Consider the following 22,137-nt stretch of genomic DNA (forward strand, 5'->3'; position numbering starts at 1 on the left):
ACTAATAAATGTCATCATAAGTTTATTGACCTAACGACAAAATTACGATTTTCACTCATTTAAAATATTCCTATTAAAATGTACTCAAAATGTACTTTTATTAGATAGTTTACAAATGTGTTACTAAAACATGAACGCTAATCACATTATTTTCAATATAAAATTACTAGATTAGTCTTCATTAGATGACAAAATCTTGTCTAAGTTTTCTTAACCTTTATATCTAATAAACGTTAGAAACAAGTTTACGAATACATGAACGATAATCGCTTTTCCACTATTAATCTCTAAGGGATATCTAAATTCATGAGACATTAATAAGTGCTTAATCACTTGACCTTTGCGGCGGAAAAGTAGTAGATAAAAAATAATGGAAATCAAATTGTGGGTGGCCCTGAAAAGGGCCTTTACTCGTTCTCGTTCTTTATCACATTCCGAACAAGGTGTACGCGACACAGAATATGGTGTGCATCCGGATACACCTGCGTAAAAGCAGCAGCAATTGCAGGTGAATCATCGGTCACAATGCCTACCAGTTGTCGACTGTTGGTACACCGTTGGAAAAAGAAGAGGAATCGAGAAATCAAGGCCGACGTTTCGCGACTTAAAAGGCAATGCACATGGGTATTGCCTTAAAATTCATATCCATGGCAACGACTTGATATAAATGGACGTTCTCGTTATTAGTTTTGTACGTCCCGTCAAAACCAATTACGTCACAAAAGTGACCGGCCAAATTCACTTGCTCAGCAGTCATGAAGAAGAAATACGATAGACAGTTCTCATCGTCCAATTCGTATTCGCAAAGCCCACCCAAGGATGTTATGTGAGCTTTCAATTTCCCGTAATCACCTATAGTGTACATTATAAATTGGCAAATTCCGTACCAGGAAGGTTCGCGTGTGAGAACACTTTGTACCGCATATTGCAGACATCTTGAGCGGTCAGACATTTCCCATAAGATTGGTAAGCAAAATTCCTGATGTGGAATGCAGCGGTACCGGAAATCAGCAGCGGTCTCACAGTTTCAAACTCCCCATCCGTTAACCTGCGCATCCATGAATTACCCTGGTACCTCAGGGAATTGCACTCGTGATTGTGATGTACATTCCCACGTACAACAGTCCAATAGCCGTCTGTAATCTTACAAAACATAAATGCTGGACATTGGGTGTTCATAGAAGCCCTTCATTAAAAAAATTATAAAACAATTTACCAAATTACCTCCTCCGTCTAATACGTTGTGACGAACCGCTAGATCTTATACGCCCATTTCGCCAACACACAAATTTAATGTAGGATTTTTGATCTCTGCCAATATGCGAATCTCTCACTACATAATGACTGTAAGTCGATCTTTCAAAATTTGTGATAGTGGTCTTTAACGCTTCAACCGATGGAAACGCAACCAGAAACAAGGTAGTCAAAAAGACTTCCTCCATTTCCGTTACGTGAGAAACACCAGCGCTCGTACTCGGCACGTTATTCTGCTCCATAATGACGATTGAGATTGTGCTTCGTCGACAAGTACTGATAATTTATAACAATTTTCAAGACATAACTAACCAATTAAATCTAATTTTTGGAACTAGCCATTTCATTGGACGAAACACGGGATGAAAAATATTGTAATTTGGGGTTGGAAAATTTTTTTTTAAAAAAAAATGGCCGGTCGGACAATATTATTCGCACATTTCGTACTTATCTTCTGCTACCGACATATCACATTGGAGTCAACCTAATAATACTAAAAGTAATAAACTGGAGACTTATACTTTAACATCTTAATCATTCACATGGTCTACCCAATGATTAAGTCCTTCTAAAATAATAACATTTCACAAACCAATCACAATTTAGCTTACTTATAATAAATACATTTATCACATGTAACTTAATGTAGTTACATCTCTTAATTGGTAATACTATACAAACACCATCTTCGATAACACAACTAATATTAATTGGAAATCATAAAGGTTAAGAATTTGATACTATGTGGGGTACTAGTAATAAGAATAGTAAAGTTCAATTCATCATCATCATCATCATATTATTATTATTATTATTATTATTCTTTGATAGTGATAATAAGTTCTATCGAGAACCCGAAACCAGTAGAATTCAATTATGTTGGGCTTAAGATACGTCATTGGCGGTAATGTAAATGGATAGAAAATCATCATAGATTTAACAAATTTATAAATGTAATGAACCTTCGGATGACAACTCAACTAGTTTTAACGCTAATTAGTCTCCATGGTATCAAAACGGTTTGATTTTGATCCCTCAGAAAGCCAGAAATAAACTACTGGGGACTCCTGTACTAGAACGAAACATTTATCTAGTGTAACTTGGTTTCCAATGGTTCTTTAGTTAAATATGCTCGCTATGTGAACTATAAATGTTCAAAAAACATCTTTAACAAAAATTTCATGATAAAACAATGAAATACTCGGATATATCGAGTAGCTCAACAATAGCAAAATTAGTCAAAGACAGTTACCTAATATTAAGTGATGAGGTGTTTAAATAGGTACAGTTTAAATACATCGCTAGCAAGGAAGCGGTATAAAAAGGTTTGAAATTATTGATTGTATAATCAACTCGATTGAACCACTTATCTTTCCTTTTTTATATAGAAGCTACTAGAAGGCAAACTGATATAAGTTGTTGTTTTTTGAAGGTATCGTTTAATAAACCTATCCATCCCATGGCCAAAAACACTCATTAAATAGTGTTATCAGCTTTCAACCTCATTGCTTCACCGCTCTAAATCTCTTCTTCGAAGCTATTCATGTTCAAATACTACATTGCTTGGCGTATCTTAAACCAAACCATACTCAGAAATGATTGTTGTGCATCAATACAAATAGTGTTAAAGGCGAAAAATAGCAAAACTATTTGAAATAAATACATCCATTTGTTGTTTAAACGTACAACCCCTTTGAAATAGAATTATCTAAAAGTTGAGATATCTAAAATATGGATTTACAGACATTAATATTACGAGTTTATAACATTCTGTTCAGAATTTATTTACGTAAGGTGGTTGTTGGAGGTAGTCAACAGGAAACACTTAGCCTACGTTTCTTGCTATTTTTCCCTCATCATCAAGGTGTAAACCGAAATCTTGAGGCAACTGATGCTTCATGGGGGATTCGATCTCGTTTCATCCAACGTCACATTCATAGATGTTACCACTGAGCTTCAAGAAGTCAGTCGCTGCATAGGTACGCAGTGGTAACAACTCTGACTATGACACTAAGTGACCTTATATCTCAATATAATGCACGCGATGTCGAGTCACTTAGACTAGTGTTCACACTGTAATATCATCGATAGAATTCGATCTGCACTAAGAAGGATCTGATATAGATGATATTGGTCACTATCCAGTGATCAATGAATGGTAGATAGATTTGATTTATAATTAAACATTAACTGCATTCAATAACTAAGATCAATAACAATAGTAGAATTATTTTTCTGTCTTATATCATTCAAACAACTTGAAGTGAATGCCATACTTATCTAGCAGATAAATACTACAGGCTAATCTCTATGATTTTCTTTCTATCTTGAATGTACTATTATTCTATGTTTGTGAAATATTCACTGGTATTTTTCTCTTACAAAAATAAACATAAAAATATTAACTTGTACAATATTCAGCTTATTTGATGTGAAATACAGTTGACCTTGTTCTGTCATGTTCATTAATTTCATCATAGTGACCGTTAACGTTGACGAATTTAATATTGAACTATTTTTTGTAATTCTCATCAACGTGGTAAACAATTCCCCATATACATTAAGTCGGTTGGATTTGTGAAAATTTATAATAATTTGATAGTTATTTTATTTGTGAACTAATGTGATCTGGGGAATCAAAGTGAACTGAAAAAAAAACTTTTATTATAGTTTATAACTCTTCATTACAGTATATATCATAGCTTATGTTCATCTGACATTTCAAGTATTCATCGAATAGCTGAATAATAGTGTGGTTACCATTTAGATCAAGTCTGTCTGGAAAAAAAATAATTTCATCAGAGTGAATAGTTTAGACTGATGATTTCCTTAAAATCTTCGGTAAAAATAGAATACTAAGACGAAACAGCCGTCCAGTGCTTCGAGGTTTTCCATGGTGGTCTAGCTTCAACTGGTTCATGATTTCAATCTGTGAAAATTTCTAAAACCTCCACAAAACCCTTCTAAAAATAGAATACATAAGAACGTGCCATAACATACGAGATCGATATTCTAGAGATTATCTGTTTCTGACAATGATGTCATCAAGATATAAATAGGTCTGAAAAAAACAATTAAATTAGTGCCAATATTGATGCATTATAAACAAAAATAGAACTTATTTTCTAAGTAAATTAAAATTATGAAAAAAACATTAAATAAGAAGTTTCGTCTAAATTTGATCGAATAGTTTCGCAGTAATTGAGCTCCGAGTTAATGTGAGACCTTTACTTTGATAAAGCTTGGACCAGACTGTCAAGCGAAACGTTGGATTTACCTCGAATTCTTTCGCTGAGATTTTACAAATACATTTTTCCTCTTAAAAAAGAAAACATTGTTTATGTAACCGTTAGTCAGTTGTTAAAATTAATTCAGTTTCTCATTGATATAAAACTCATTGGCTCCTAATTCAATAATCTAGAACCTGGATGTTCTAGATTCATTCCCTACAGTGACTGTAATTAATTGTTACTCAATAGTTTCGTATTACGACAAAACAACTATACAATACACTCAAATTTTCACTGGTTGGTTACCTATAATTAAGTATATTTTTATTAGTACATCTTTTTTTCATTACTACTACTAATATTCCGATTATCACTTTATTAGTATAATATAAATTTTGTAATCTACAGAATGTTGAGACATTAGCAGATTATGAATTCCCTACCGTCTACCATCTGTAACAACAGTAAGGCAATATATGTTTCCTATTTTTCACGTTAATTAATGCTTCAATGAGTCAACAATTTATTTTTCAGATCTATGGAGTTGATTGTAATATCTTGAGCAACGAGTATTATTATCTAAATATTCTGATTCTCAGAATAACTAATGCCTTTATGGATAAGAAATACTCTGCGTCATAGTGCATCAATAGTGAATATGAAAGATGAGAAACTCATTAAGAATTGTTTGAGACTAATTACCTAATGGGATAATACCTTCAATAATAGACTTATTATTCGAATAAAACTAATATAACAAAACGTGAATACTCAAAATAGAAGAGAACATTGTTCAGCTATGATGGTAAACTAGCTAATCGATCAAAGGCAAAATAATAATAACAGAAATCTGTAACAACTATATATTAAACTTAAAACTGTTTGATTATCGAATAGGTTTTTATTACGATCACGAACTGATGTAAGTTAGAATTCAAGCAAATTAAACAATCTCCTTACTATATATTGATAGTTATCATGTGCTCACCAGTGACTAGTTTGGAGAGAAAATTTGTTAAGTTTTAGTAAGAATGTGTAGCGTTTAAGGAACATACTCATTACATACACTGAAACATCGTCGTAAAACATCTTGAGTTGGTTGAAGTTAGATATGTACACCAATGAATTACTGCTCATTGGTAAGAAGGTTATTCATTCACACTCGAGACTGAAGATCATTAATTCAATCTCTGTTTGTGGAGTTGCGAATGTACACTTCTGAAGAATGTTATAATGAGACGAAACAGTTCTTCAGTGTTCCCCAGTTTTTTATTGGTAGTTTTACTTAGGTCGGTTTAAAATCTCGTTGACATCTAAAAATCACTATCATTTCTTTATTGGTATCAGATAGATGTTAATTTCTGATACCGACCACTTTCGGACTGTGGTGTGGGTTACTTATATCCATATAGGTAGTAAATAACGGCGGTCAGGCATAGAATGTATTTCAGTAGAAGACCGTGATGAAAGAACGGAAACAGAACTCGATTGGTATGAAAAGGCATGAACAATGAAATCTGAGACGATGGACTGATATTCGCTAAAGGAACAGTCAAGTTTGAGACAATCGATTGATGTTTTGCAAATTAACTATTTATTATATTGTCCTCAGATTTTATTGAGATATTCTGTAGTTTCGTATCAAATACATTCGATTGTCCCCATTCGTGTTCTTGTTCGCTACAGGACGTGTAAAACCAATTTATGTATGCACTTACTTACGCCTGTTACCCCAAATGGAGCATAGGCCTCTGACCAGCATTCTCCAACCCACTCTGTCATGAGCCTTCCTTTCCAGCTCTATCCTATTTTCGTTCATTTTTCTCATATCTGTCTCCATTTCACGGCGTAATGTGTTCTTTGGTCTTCCTCTTTTCCTTTGGCCCTCAGGATTCCATGTGAGGGCTTGTCTTGTGACTTACTTGGGTGCTTTCCTCAATGTGTATCCTATCCACTTCCGATGCTTCTTCCTGATTTCTTCCACCTTTGGGATCTGATTTGTTCTCTCCCATAAATTTATTTATGTATCCGACAAATATTCCTATCTAATAATTTTTTTTACCGGAAATCCTACCATAGAAAACTAAAGAAAAATCAACAATTGAATATATATAAATATATTTTTCATACAATTCATAACATTCTATAAAATATAACGACAATCTAGGAATCTATCAACTGTTCACATGATGCACTTGGTATTGTTTGGCTTGTATCTTCCCATTGCGGTTTAAGACTGAAATTGATCAGTCTGTTATTGGCATATGTACATACTGTGCGTATGCCTCGATATTGCTTTAATTCACAAGCTTTTTGTAAGCCACGATGGATAGTGGCTAGCAGCGGAATCCATGACTCTGGGACTCGAACCCAGTACCATTCGCTTCAAACGCTATCGCGTTATCCACTTAGCTACTGTGTCCTGATAGCCACTTACTTTTGTTCACATGATGTATTTACAAATTTATCTTTCAATTACAAAATAAAGACTTCATCCAGACAATCAAAGCACTTCATTTTTTTTAACTACTAGCCAGCTTAAACTGTGTATAGTGCAAAGAAAATTGAATATATTTTATGTACAAGTACATAACATAAATTTGTTTTATTACTGTCTTCTATATGTACAATTGTATTTATTCCTGTTTTCCAGTATCCAATATCTTTACATTTTTTTGTCATACAATAAGTACTTTAGAAAAGTTTATTTTGAATGATAAAAAATATAAAAAAATAAAGTGTCAAGAAAGAGTATTCGGTCAAGGTCAAGGTGTTTTAAAAACAATGAAAAGAATAATTTCTATGAATAAAAATTCTGTTTAGTGTTTATGATCAAACTAGTAAATACATTGACATAGTGCTAGAAAATCACAAGTGTGATTGTTGTACAACTTCATTATCATTGTCAAATAAACTAGGTGATATGCAAAATAGGTCAGTAACAATATTTAAGAAGTAATTAAATATAAAACAATTAGTCCTTTAGATAAATTTCAATAATGGAGTGATTACATTATAGAACAGTCAACTGTTTAGTAAGATAAATAATCACTATAGTTCATCAATTTAGATTAAAGCTTTAGGTAGATAGATAGATAGATGGATACACAATGCTAGTAAAAAGAATCTGAACTAAAAGAAATGGAAAGAAAAAAGATCATAAAGGAAATTTACGAATTGCCTTCTCGATTCGATTTCGTAGAATATGTTCAAATTGATTAAATTTCATTAAATTTCAAACTTCTTACCCATTGCAACTTGATAATCGTATACAGAATATTATGATTAATTCTAACTGAATCCATACTTTGAAAGAAATAAGTACTTCGATGTTCTGATAACAAAACTAAATGTTTTGTTTTATTTACTTACTTACGTCTGTTACACCTCGTGGAGGACAATAGGACTCCCATCAGCGTTCTCCATCCGACTCTGTCCTGGATAATCCTTTTTCAGTTGTTTCCAGTTCTTATTCATCCTTTTCTTGTCTGCTCCCAATTCCCGACACATTAAATTCTTTGGTCTGCCCCTTTTCCGTTTTCCTTCATGATTTCAAGTTATCGCTTGCTTCATGATGCATTTTGATGATTTCCATAATGTATGTCCTATCCACTTCCAGAGTATTTTCTTAATTTCTTCTCCAGTTGGAAGCTGGTATGTTCTATCCCACAGTAAGTTATTGCTGATGGTATCCAGTCAATGGACACTGAATATCTAGAGTAGACAATTGTTTATGAATACTTGTACTTTTTTGATGATGATTGTAGTTCTCCAAGTTTCAGCTCCATGCAATAGGACTGTGTTGACGTTCGTATTCAAGATTCTGATTTTGATATCCGTTCTCCAACTGTACAAATGCTGTCTGTTTTACCAAATTATTGTATTTTCAGATGATATATTTTAATTTCAATAAATTTACATTTCAACTCAACTCAAAAAAATTCGGTTGAATAACGGCTGTTCATAAAAATATTTAAGATAATAGTAAGTGTATAACTTATAATAAATTGCATACAGATCTTATGCATTGGATGTGTGATGAAAATGGCATTCGACAAAATCAACATCAGCGTATTTCTTTTCAAACACATCAAACAGACTAAAAAGTAATCTCAATTCTTATAAAACATACAGTAGGTGAAACATCAAGGCAACTGAATGTGAGGGTGAAAGAACACAAACTGTGCTTAAAGCATATTCCTAAATCCTCAATTGATGTAAAAAAAAGCTTGAGAACAGATCAGCGATAGCATTACATTCAATTGAATCGGGTCATACAGTTGATTTCAATGGCACGAGAATCATTCAAAAAGGATTTAATTCTTACAAAGAACGACTAACAGCCGAAGCCTTACATATATGGGCTAATTTAAACAATATTAATAGGAGAGATGGAATACAACTAGCTGCCCCATGGCAACTAATAATTAATAAGTAAACCTGATCTCCTTTTTTGCCATTTGATATATTTATGCCATAGTAACTAATTGATAGATAATACGTTCAATGATTCAAATCCGTTATCTTATCTGAATATGTTAAACAATTGACTGGAACATTTAAAAATAACACACTTCAATTACATATACATTCCTCGTTTATTTTTATTTTGTTTACTTATCTTCATTTAATGCAGGCTGTGGCATTTTGATTCATTTCATATATAAAAATGATTTGTTTTCTTAATATACACAGACCGGAATAATATTGTCCGACCGGCCATTTTTTTTTTAAAAAAAATTTTCCAACCCCAAATTACAATATTTTTCATCCCGTGTTTCGTCCAATGAAATGGCTAGTTCCAAAAATTAGATTTAATTGGTTAGTTATGTCTTGAAAATTGTTATAAATTATCAGTACTTGTCGACGAAGCACAATCTCAATCGTCATTATGGAGCAGAGTAACGTGCCGAGTACGAGCGCTGGTGTTTCTCACGTAACGGAAATGGAGGAAGTCTTTTTGACTACCTTGTTTCTGGTTGCGTTTCCATCGGTTGAAGCGTTAAAGACCACTATCACAAATTTTGAAAGATCGACTTACAGTCATTATGTAGTGAGAGATTCGCATATTGGCAGAGATCAAAAATCCTACATTAAATTTGTGTGTTGGCGAAATGGGCGTATAAGATCTAGCGGTTCGTCACAACGTATTAGACGGAGGAGGTAATTTGGTAAATTGTTTTATAATTTTTTTAATGAAGGGCTTCTATGAACACCCAATGTCCAGCATTTATGTTTTGTAAGATTATAGACGGCTATTGGACTGTTGTACGTGGGAATGTACATCACAATCACGAGTGCAATTCCCTGAGGTACCAGGGTAATTCATGGATGCGCAGGTTAACGGATGGGGAGTTTGAAACTGTGAGACCGCTGCTGATTTCCGGTACCGCTGCATTCCACATCAGGAATTTTGCTTACCAATCTTATGGGAAATGTCTGACCGCTCAAGATGTCTGCAATATGCGGTACAAAGTGTTCTCACACGCGAACCTTCCTGGTACGGAATTTGCCAATTTATAATGTACACTATAGGTGATTACGGGAAATTGAAAGCTCACATAACATCCTTGGGTGGGCTTTGCGAATACGAATTGGACGATGAGAACTGTCTATCGTATTTCTTCTTCATGACTGCTGAGCAAGTGAATTTGGCCGGTCACTTTTGTGACGTAATTGGTTTTGACGGGACGTACAAAACTAATAACGAGAACGTCCATTTATATCAAGTCGTTGCCATGGATATGAATTTTAAGGCAATACCCATGTGCATTGCCTTTTAAGTCGCGAAACGTCGGCCTTGATTTCTCGATTCCTCTTCTTTTCCAACGGTGTACCAACAGTCGACAACTGGTAGGCATTGTGACCGATGATTCACCTGCAATTGCTGCTGCTATTACGCAGGTGTATCCGGATGCACACCATATTCTGTGTCGCGTACACCTTGTTCGGAATGTGATAAAGAGGGTAAGTGTTTCGTTCATTAACATTAACCCAGTAACCGTTATTGTAGAGGGTGCGATCAGAAATTGTACAACTGTTCTTTCGCCTCATGTTCACTCGAACGGTTGAAAGGTAAATCAAAATCTACATAACATGATTTTGTAGTTTTAACAACGTACTTTCGTTAATCGAAATGTCGGACGGAACATTTGGCAGATACGTCAGAGACCACCTTCTACCACGGAAACACAAATGGTCCACTGCTTTTCGACCGCCATCCACTCTCTTTGAACTGAATAATACGAACTTCGTCGAGACCAGCCACCGAGTCTTGAAGATGTATCACCTTAATCGAAAAACACCGGTTCTCAGATCCATTTTCAATGTGCTGCTTCGTACTGGATATTGGATGGAAGCAAGATTACATAAATATTCAATGGATTGTCGGGGAAAGCCGGTATTGGTGAGGAGCCGGAAGTACGTCGACTTCAGGAACGACTGACACCAGTTGCCTGTCAACTACTGAAGCGACACCTTCGCATTCCTATAACGCAGTCTGCATTGACGGAAGATTTATTCACCGCTATGGACGCCACGGGGACGTACTACGTACACGTCGACACTAGCCGGTGCTCGTGTCCATTCTTCATTGAAAACGGATTACCATGCCGTCACATATTGGCTTACTGCATACACAGTAACACCGAAGTGAACGTACAGTCAATTTGTGACAGGTGGTTACACTATGATGGTTATCTGACTCATATTGCAGTTGAAAATTATTTCCCAATGCAACACCCTTTCAAGAACCTCGACTAACGTAGCAGTGCCGTTTATACAACGACCTACGACCCATCGCCGAACGTACGAGCAGTGCACTGTCCTATCTGTGGCGCCATTACAAACTAATAGTGATGACGTTCGACCGCGAGAACGAGTAAAGGCCCTTTTCAGGGCCACCCACAATTTGATTTCCATTATTTTTTATCTACTACTTTTCCGCCGCAAAGGTCAAGTGATTAAGCACTTATTAATGTCTCATGAATTTAGATATCCCTTAGAGATTAATAGTGGAAAAGCGATTATCGTTCATGTATTCGTAAACTTGTTTCTAACGTTTATTAGATATAAAGGTTAAGAAAACTTAGACAAGATTTTGTCATCTAATGAAGACTAATCTAGTAATTTTATATTGAAAATAATGTGATTAGCGTTCATGTTTTAGTAACACATTTGTAAACTATCTAATAAAAGTACATTTTGAGTACATTTTAATAGGAATATTTTAAATGAGTGAAAATCGTAATTTTGTCGTTAGGTCAATAAACTTATGATGACATTTATTAGTGAATGTAATAAGATAATTACAAAGATGAATGTGATTAAAGCTCATAGAGAAGTAAACGAAATTGAGAAAATTAACTTATTTAGGAATAAAATAATGACATTTGAAAACAAGTTGAAACCATCATCATTGAAATGATGATGGTGATAAAAGGTCATACAGTAAGTGTAAAAAGAAATAAGAATATTATCCGTTTCATAGATACACAAAACAAGAACTTCATATTCTTGTTTTATATTAAAATTTCCTGAAACCAGAACTATGCGTACGTAAGAAGTACGTCTGATCGTAAACTAAGCCTCCATAGTTATTCATAACTACTGATTATATCACCGTATTCATTTGCACACCTCATCAACTATTTATGACTGGTACAATCTCGTTGTACCAGTTAAATATTCCCTTAAAATATTCAAAAATCAAAAATAATTTAGGAAACAATCGTTTTCCTTAACTTCATCATCACACTATACAGTTATTAGTCCATAATTTTATTATTTTATAAAGTCCAAAAATAAGGCATGACATTTATGAATTTGACAATGTAATGTGTTAACAATGGTTAACGTTTACATCTGTAACGATATATATATTTACAAATTAAAAAGGTCATTCACTAAAGGTCGGGATGATTTGCAGTAAAGTGTTCAGTCACAATAAGTGACTAAGCATTATAGGAAAATTGAAAATGCAAAAATTTTGTGTCAATGAAATACATAGTACAAGAATTGAATCTTGTCAATTGACATAATAATAATAATAAGGAAAATAAATAATACTAATAGCATTGTAAATGTTCATTGATACAGTTGACCTTACTCATATTTATACGTTTAAAGTCGATAAATATTTGTTGAGTCAGTCAGACGACGTAGGATTGTTCATTTACACTTCATGAAACTGATATTTCAAATGCTTGTCAAAAATGGTTACATTCATAATGTCTAGATAATTCAGGTTTCATATTACGGCGGTTAACAATATTCACACATGACTGATTAAACAAACTAGTTTTTATTACGACCAAAAATTAATTTTAAAATACAGAACTACAAATAATTTACAAGTGAACACAATAAGCCGTTTCAATGGACTTTTACAATTTAACCACATTTAAATCTAACGTTGTCTAATTCTCATTATGAATGAACATTTACAAAATAATCCTTTACTAAATATTAAGTGTCTTTTTCGGAAAATTTATTACTACTTTCATATACTGTCAAAGTCAGTTCATTAAATGATCGTCTACGGTTGGTTCACCTGAATTATACATATTGCAACCAGTAATTTATCATGATGATTTATTGATATGTTGATTTCTTTTTCCCATTAACACACCGTGTGTTACAAAAAAGCCTATGCACACACTTTGGTGATAATTTGTTTATTAATTTGGTATTAAATATTTGACTACCGACCTCATTCAGTAATCACTATTATCAAATATTCAAACCGGTTTACAGATGCTTTTTCCCAAAAACTTTCTTTTACTGAGATACATATGATTATTCCTGTTCCGATAACTAACGACTTCAATTCAAGGTATACTTGATCGGAAAACAAAAATTGATCCCAATACACATTCACTAACAGTAGGATTGCATGGTAATGCAATTAAGTTGGTGTCTTTTTCTTCAAAAGTCTAAATTTTTTTCAAGACTAAGATTACACAAAAAAAATTATTCATTATCATTAAATTTCAAATGTAAAAAATGAAAATTCTGGTATCCAATCACAGCTCCAGATGTGATTTCGATTTCAACTAATCAGATTACAAAGATGAACAGTTTACGACCAATCACAAAATTATTAAAGGTAACAAAATGTTTGTTCATTATCACTTGAGCACACACTTGCAAAACAAGTCCACCAATCAATGATACCTAAATTTTTCATTCACACCCCACAATTTTTTTAAAAGGGGTGGTAGGGAATCATATAGGCCGGTTACTTAATGTCAACCCACAGACCGTAGTCAATATTAAGTTGAATGAAATTTCTTCTCACATCACTTGCATATAAACACATTCTGTTATCTTAACACGTTTTGGTTCCATAACACATACAAAACAATTTGTCATAACCTTGAATTTACCTTATAATCCTTAAGTCATTCTATGGCCTAGGATAACATGACAATTTCTTATTCTTTCTCTCCCCTTGATTATTTTCAAATGAACTTTTATTTTATTTGTTTGACCTTTATTATTTTTCATATAAACATGTCTCTTACACATTAATACAAATACCTATCTATAAAGAAATCCTTCACGTCGATTGGATGACTTATTCAGTGTACAGTAAACCGAAGAACCATGTACCTATTTATATTCGATAATTTTGTCGTTTGATTATATTTTCCTTGAAAAAGCTTGGACCAGATTGCCAGGCGAAACGTTGGATTTACTTAAAATTCATTCGCTGAGATTTTACAAATATATTCTTCTTTTTAATGTCTCGAATTAACTCGGCGCCCAAATATTGTGAAACTATTCGTTCAAATTTAGACGAAAGTTCTTATTTAATACAGTAGTCAATGTTTCATAGTTTAATTATGCTTACATAGTAAAATGTTCTGACTACGATGCAATATATATCGGACAGATTTTTCAAGAACCTAAGCTCAAAACAAATAAACATTTTAGAACTGTTGTTTAACCATAGAGAAATCCATTAAAATTTGAAAAACAAACTTTGATGAGACTATAATTTATGGACGACCTCTGAGAGACGTTAGACTGACCTTGAGAGTGTCCACTTAATAATCTGGATCAAATGAGGGTTATGAACCTGTGTGAGGAATTAGAATTATAATTTACATTTGGTGATTAAGCTTAGGAGTCAAGTTTCGAGTTTTCATCACGAACTGACATCAGCTATAATGCTAAAACTCTATTTATCCAAATGGATGAGTGAATCCGAGACCTGTTATCTTATACGTGATTGGTTCGTCCATAAATTATAGTCTAGTCAAAACTTTTACAAAATCCTCCATCTCGTGTCTACACTGGATTGATTTTAACATTACTACAATGTAACTAAGAAAAGTTTTAAAAATCAGTAGTGTTTCATAGAACAAGTGCTTCACATGGAGTGTCTTTCGAATTGCTTGAATAACAATGAGGAGAGATAATAAAATATGGCCTGACTTTAGTACTTTCCTCACACAAATTTACACTATCAACACAAATATGGTAACAACTTTGCTTTATATAAACAGAGGCTTCTTTTGTGTATCATATACTTATTAGACCTAACAATTTACATATGTTTGTTCTCTTTATCGATTCATTCATTCAATAACTGAGACATTTAATCCAGTTATGAAATATAAAATAAGCTGAGATACAGTTGTTGGGATTAAATAATGAAAAGTCAGTGGAAATAGTTTTTTTCCTCTTGATCAGATTGTGGATATGTAATATTGAGTAGTTCTATACTATGACGAAACTGTTGCTCAATACTTCCTAGCTCTTACAAATCAGTGAACCAAGAGCATACAGCGATGTATTTTACGAAAAACAGTCTATGCATTCAATCATGCGTTAACTTAATTTTGGTGAACGATTATCGGTAGATATCTAATAGAAATGTTAATTGATCTACAAAAATCATGTCTGTTAATTTACGGTAACTTTTTGTTTATCGACTGAAAAAAAAACCTTTATTTACAAATGATAGAGTAGTGGATTTGTTAACAGAGTATTCGGTTTCTCAACATCAAATCACAGGCTTGAACCTAAAACACTATTTTTCGGTTTGATCACCTAAATGATAATGGATCGCTCTTGTACTAATAACATTTGACTAAAATTTAAGTACATGAATCTAAAGTTAGGACTTAAATCTATCACGTAAACCACTCACCCCGTTTGACTTCATACTGTAGTGAACAAGAACAAAATTGGGGACAAACGAATATATTTGGTACGAAATTACAGAACATCTCAATAAAATCTGAGGACAATATAATAAATAGTTAATTTGCAAAATACCAATCAATTGTCTCAAACTTGACTGTTCCTTTTGCAAATATCAGTTCATCGTCTCAGTTTTCATTGTTCATGCCTTTTCATACCAATCGAGTTCTGTTTCCGTTCTTTCATCTCGTTCTTCTACTGAAATACATTCCAGTCCTAACTATCGTTATATACTACTTATGTAGATAATATTAGCTCACACCATAATACTACTTAGATTCATTCTACTAATCGATTTCTACATTATTTTTTTATCTATTTTATTTCGACTTATAGGAGTTTCATTCGACGTAAACAATTATTGAAAAGAAGAAGAAATCCTAAATACTTATATTGTTCTAAATATCCTAAATCAAAACCTATTAATCATTGTTATATTAAAGCTAATAATTCATGTTATTGGTCACCAACTAAACCTAAACATAGTCATTCATTTTCAGTATGGTCTGAAGGTCAACCATTAAAATATCATCAGAATAAACATCGAATATCTTCTACTTCATCACTGAATCAATCTAATTTAATGGTGAATTCATCACAATCTCATTTTCATCCAAATAATCATTGTATAAAAGATCCAAAGTTTATTCATCGTCAATCTAATTCATCAGCTAATGTAATTAATAATAGTAATGAACGTAATTTTATGAAATATAATTATCATCAACATGATGAAATATATGGAATGAGAAATCATATGAATAATGGTTATTTAGAATATAGTAAACGAATAAATAATGCCAAATCAACAATGTTTCCAAATTCTCAAAGGTTAATAGTGTAAGTAAAAATACTTTTCATGTATTATTCTATTGAATTGTTAAATTTCTATTTGGAAATAATAACTTAATCTTCATGTATAGATGTTTGCTTCTTGTTAAAAGATAAATAGAGAAATATTTTATTGATTGGAATCTTGAATGGATTGATGTTAGACCACTATTGAAAACCTGGAAGCACTACACAGTCGTTTCGTACTATTATCGGACTTTTCAGTAGTGCGCATCCATGATCCCTCTCGAGGGATTCAACCCATTGCCTTCAGTCTCCAGTGCAAACGCCTAACCTCTAGACCACTAAGCCGGACAACATCCAACGGTGTTAATATCTAACCTCAAACAATTAACGAAATTGCGTAACCATCTTCCATTGTACTGAGGTAGATACCTGTCTCAACTTGACACGGATTAGATCCATTGGTCACGGCTTCTCACTAGAACTCCGAGAATTCCCTCACGAAATTAGTCGTTAGTGAGCACATAGTAACAACAATCGATTCAAGATCTCAATCAGTAACTTATTAATCTCCATAACCCTATACTGATAGAGAAGTATTCAGAAAAAGTTATCTTGGCAATTACCTTGGCAACATGAAAATTTTTGACTCGAACTTCTGTAATCTAATGTATTCAGTTCTCTAAAATTTATTCTTCATCATTCTAATTTTTGTTATTCCCTTGGAATGGTTAAAATGTCATAATCCAGATATATTGCACTGACTGACTGTTTGAAAACATGTCACAGTGCGATTGACCTCCAGCAGTAAAGTAAAATATTGTTTCAAGTAACTGTTAGTTGGTTGAGTTTTTTATTTAAATATGCCTTAGTCGATAATAAATCACGCTAAAGTGTTTTATCAGCACAGAGCTGTGGAGATTGCTGGATGTTATTGCGATTTTTAAACGACCCAAATAAGACAACCAATAAAAAAACTAAGGAACACTGGATAACTGTTTCGTCCCATTATGGGATTCTTCAGGAGCGTAAATTCACAACTCCACAGGCAGAGATCGGATTCATGACCTTCAGTCTCGAGTGCAAATGGATAACCTTCTTATGAATTAGTGTATATTTATAACTTCAATCAATTCACGATAATTTGAGACGACCTTTCAGTGTTTGTGATGAGTATGTTCCTTACTCGCTACACATTTGAACTCCATTGATCACGGCTTCTCGTTAGAACCCCGAGAATTTCGTCAATGGTCCAAGGTTAAGTATTGGTGTGTGAGATTGAACGTCATGAATTCAATAACCAATTGCGAGTTCGTGGATTTACATTACCACGGAGTCCCACACGAAGACGAATCAACCGTCCATCGCTTCCTGGTTTTCAACAATAGAAATAAACTTACACGTAAACACGTTCGATATAATATGAATGAATTATTTCCTGGTTTATAGTTCTACCATACCTATGTACTGTATCTACACAATTTTTGTGTATTATTATTAGATCTATTAACAGATGTCCATAATCTTAAATTTTCTATTTGCACATTATGTACAAATTTCTGAAATTGATATTTTCAAAACGTTAGTTTGAATATTTTTATTACCCTTCATTATAGTTTAGACTCTTGATCTAATTGGATCTTTCCACCTCTTTATTACATAATACCTTCTAGTTGTTTGGTCAGTAGATTTCTTTTATCTATATAGATTATTCTTCATATTTTATAACATCCTTTTCTTGTTAAACACACGTCAATATAGAAACAAGGTTGTTGAGTAAATCAAACTGATAAGAGAGCAGAAAACATATTGAAAATGCTTCAGTGATTTTTCCTACTGGAACTCATATTTGAGACAATAGTTATTGTCCGATTGTTGATAACATTTACCTAAACTGACAGTCTTTAGGGTCATTTATTAGTGAATTTTTGTCATTAAGGAAGTAAAATATCATAATAATCTGACTGATAATGAATCAGTGTATGGTAACCATCTTTACACTGTATACGTCTTGTTCTCAATAGTATTGTTTCATAGTGAAATAAACAGTTTAAATTAAACCAGTCATAATGTTTAGCTTTAATTGTGCTTACTAAAGAGTATTTCATATCTTGGAGGAATTTCTTAAAGTTGACTTTTGAAAATTTATAGGGAATTTTTCCCTTACAATAAACATGTTCACATAACTATGGTAGAAATGATCACTTATCAGCATTAAAGGCTAGTTAATAATTGTACAGCTATCATAGATGAAATAAAAGATTATTATTAATAATGACTTTATTCAGTATTATAATTTCGGTACAATATAGAATTTTCAGCACAAATTATTTCAACAAATTATCTTCCTTTATTTTTTAATCGATCCTGATGATAAATATCGAGTGATCGCCAATTAGATGTTAGCAGTTCAGGAATTGACATTTGAATATTGTTCATTCATTTTGATGCATATTGTCAACTATCATGATGTCTGATTGTACTTTTTTGTAGGTTGTACAGTGAAAGTTCGTAAAGTTTTCGTAAACGCACCTGAATAAGTTATGCAACTGATAGACATAATGATGTATTAGAACAAACAAAGAAACATACAACTTGTTGAAATATCTAGATGGACGGAGCAAGTATCCCTATGACTTACTAAAAAACAAAGCTTTTGTGCATCCTTATCGATGTGAAAACATAATTTCATATATAACGTTATTTGTCTTGTTACTTTACAGGCCATCAAAACAATCAAATCCTTCAGCTATAGGAAATCAATCAATGTTTTTCAATTCACAAAAAATAACAAATGAAAATGATATTACAGATTCTGAAACTCCTACTACTGAATTTACTGAAAGTTCAAAATCACATAAAAGTATATCACAGATTAATGTATATCGAAAAGGTAGAAGTTTAAGTCCAGCTGATATAACTAATTTCAAAGAATCAAAATTTCATTTCAGTCCAAAACCACGTTTTTCATTAGCTGAATCTGATGAAATGAATAATCAACCTATTGAAAATAGTCAATCGTCCGGTTTTCGTGATGTGGTATGTTGAAGTTATATTTTGTTTTATAAGTTAAAAAAAAAGAGTAGATTTTAAGAAAGTATTCACTAAATTATGGTTACCGATTCGATAATTATGTCAAATTTGTGTAAAATGCAATGGGTGAAAAAGCTTCAAACCTAAATAAATAACAAAGATGGTTAGTGGGTAGCAATGGAATCCAAGACGCGCGTTTCGTCCTAATCGGGACTCCACTGCTAGCCACTAACCATCTTTGCTTAAAAAGTTTGTAACTTAAGGCTATATCGAGGCAATCCGCACAGGATGCACATATGTCAACATGAGACTGATCAATTGCAGTCCTAAATAACAATGGGAAGATACAAGTAAAACAACATCAAGTCACTCTAAACAAATAACGTTTCAATTACATAATCAGTCTATAATAATAACAGGAATAAATTCTAATCTCCTGAGAGATTTAAATTAAATCTTCTGATTTGTTACATAAAATCATTATGTATAAGTGAATTTTCAAAATTAGTTCACAGAAGAGAACTGAATAAACAAGCAAACAAACAAATCAGAGGCTAATCCTATTTGAAAATAAGAGATATAAACAATAGAAAACCATTACCAATGTTACAGGTTTATTTATTATGTCTAGTAAATTCATAATGTTTATGACATATACGAGTAAAACCATACGAAATTTCTAACATTACTGTGCTTTCATTATTATCATTGTCGATAAACGAAGTAACTTTGGCTGAATTTTTATTGTAGATATTAATGATACACAGATTTAATGTTCATGATGGTAAGTACGAGATCATGATCTAACAGAAAGAAATTCAGTATGGGGTTGTAGGCATTACTAAGTTCTCGATTGAGATCATGAACCGATTAGTGTTAGACCACTATTGAAAACCTGGAAGCACTGGACAGTCATTTCGTACTATTGTGGGACTCTTCAATAGTGCGCATCCATGATCCCTCTCGAGGGATTCAACCCATTGCCTTCGGTCTCGAGCGCGAACGCTTAACCTCTAGACCACTAAGCCGGCTGACATCCAACGGTGCTAATATCTAACCTCAAACAATTCACGAAATTGCGCGAACATCTTCCATTGTACTGAGGTAGATGCCTGTCTCCACCTAACACGGATTAGCTCCACTGGTCACTGCTGACGAGTCCAAAATAGGACGAAACGGCCATCCAGTACTTCCAGGTTCTCAATGGTGGTTCAACATCAATAGGTTCATGATCCCAATCAAAAACTTAATGATCTCCACATCCCAATACTGATATTTACTATGTGCTCACTAGTGACTAACTTCGTGAGGGTGATTGCGGAGTTCTAGTGAGAAGCCGTGACCAGTGGAGTTAATCCGTTTCGGCTAGAGACAGGTATCTACCTCAGTACAATTGAAGATGGTTGCGCAATTTCGTGGATTGGTTGAGGTTAGACATTACCACCATTGGATGTCGTCCGGCTTAGTGGTATAGAGGTTTCTCTCACGGGGTAAACATCATTTCTAGGATATAGGTATGTCCACCTAACGAGTTCTCATTAGAATGAAATATTTGTTTCAGATTCCACTGCTAGCTACATCTATCTCCTTCTGAAAGTGACGAAAAATATTCGAAAATTGAATGAGTCTAAAGTGACTAGACTAGAAATGCGTTTTTCGAGACCAACATTTAGAAGTCCTAACTGGTGGAGTTTAACCATGTCGAGAGTTATATATGTATCATTATGATCGCCGAGTGATCATCATGCCATAACTCTAATAGAATCAGACTGAAAAATTGCCATACCAGATTCTAATTTACTAGTTGGAATTTATCGTGACCGCAATTTAGGCCTTCAGGCCCTGAGTACAAATATGTATTACATAATTAGTGAACATTACTAACGAGCCATGAACTAGGAAGAAACAACATTCTGAGCCTCCATAATTTTGTTGTGGTTCACCAAGTGATGCTAATTAGTGATAAAACCATCTATCGACGAAGAACTAATTTATCTATGATTTCAATAAATCACATGTTATCATTTTCCAACTGGACACATCACAATAACTTGTTAGGAAATGAAAGCGGAAATCCTGGTCATTGATTTACTAAATCCATGGCTAAATAGAAAAAGGAACGTCCCATCAAACCACAGAAAGTGATTATGTAGGTGATTGGATAAATCAAATGTTCACTACTTGATAACGTTCCGGTAATCAGTCATTTGAAGTCATATCATATATAATAAAAGTGAAGGCTTGGATGTGTAACATCGAGAGTAAAACCTTTAAATCAATAAGTTTGCATTCAGCGATTCACAGTTCTAACTCTCCTAGCTACTTACACTGTCATGAATTTATTCCACTAACTATGAATGTGTTAATACTGCTTATTGTAAAATCCAACGGTCGATATTCCTGGCAAAATCCTTCACTGTTTCTCTGATTACTAATCAGAATATCGGAGAAACTGTCTAAGTGCCTCATATTATTATGTATTACTCGGACTTTAAAACTTACGTAATCGTATACATGAAATTCAAAACCTAGATACATCATTTATAGTAATTTGCAATATTTGTATAACCAGTACAGTTGTAGTATAAATTTGAAAAACAGGTAATATTTTTGA

At 33.2% G+C, this 22,137-nt stretch overlaps 1 protein-coding gene across 1 annotated transcript in view; it reads left to right on the plus strand.

Moving 5' to 3' along the window:
• The window catches only part of MS3_00002899 (uncharacterized protein), a gene marked incomplete at its 5' end in the record, with an annotated part of 89,275 nt that overhangs the window by 58,422 nt on the left and 8,716 nt on the right, over positions 1 to 22,137 (plus strand). Inside the window, 2 exons of the mRNA XM_051210555.1 lie at positions 16,032 to 16,535; positions 19,214 to 19,529. Of these exons, the coding sequence (XP_051073178.1) occupies positions 16,032 to 16,535; positions 19,214 to 19,529 (820 nt within the window). The remainder of the gene's footprint in view (positions 1 to 16,031; positions 16,536 to 19,213; positions 19,530 to 22,137) is intronic.

Source organism: Schistosoma haematobium, chromosome 1 (assembly GCF_000699445.3).
Source record: "Schistosoma haematobium chromosome 1, whole genome shotgun sequence".
Classification (NCBI taxonomy): domain Eukaryota; kingdom Metazoa; phylum Platyhelminthes; class Trematoda; order Strigeidida; family Schistosomatidae; genus Schistosoma; species Schistosoma haematobium.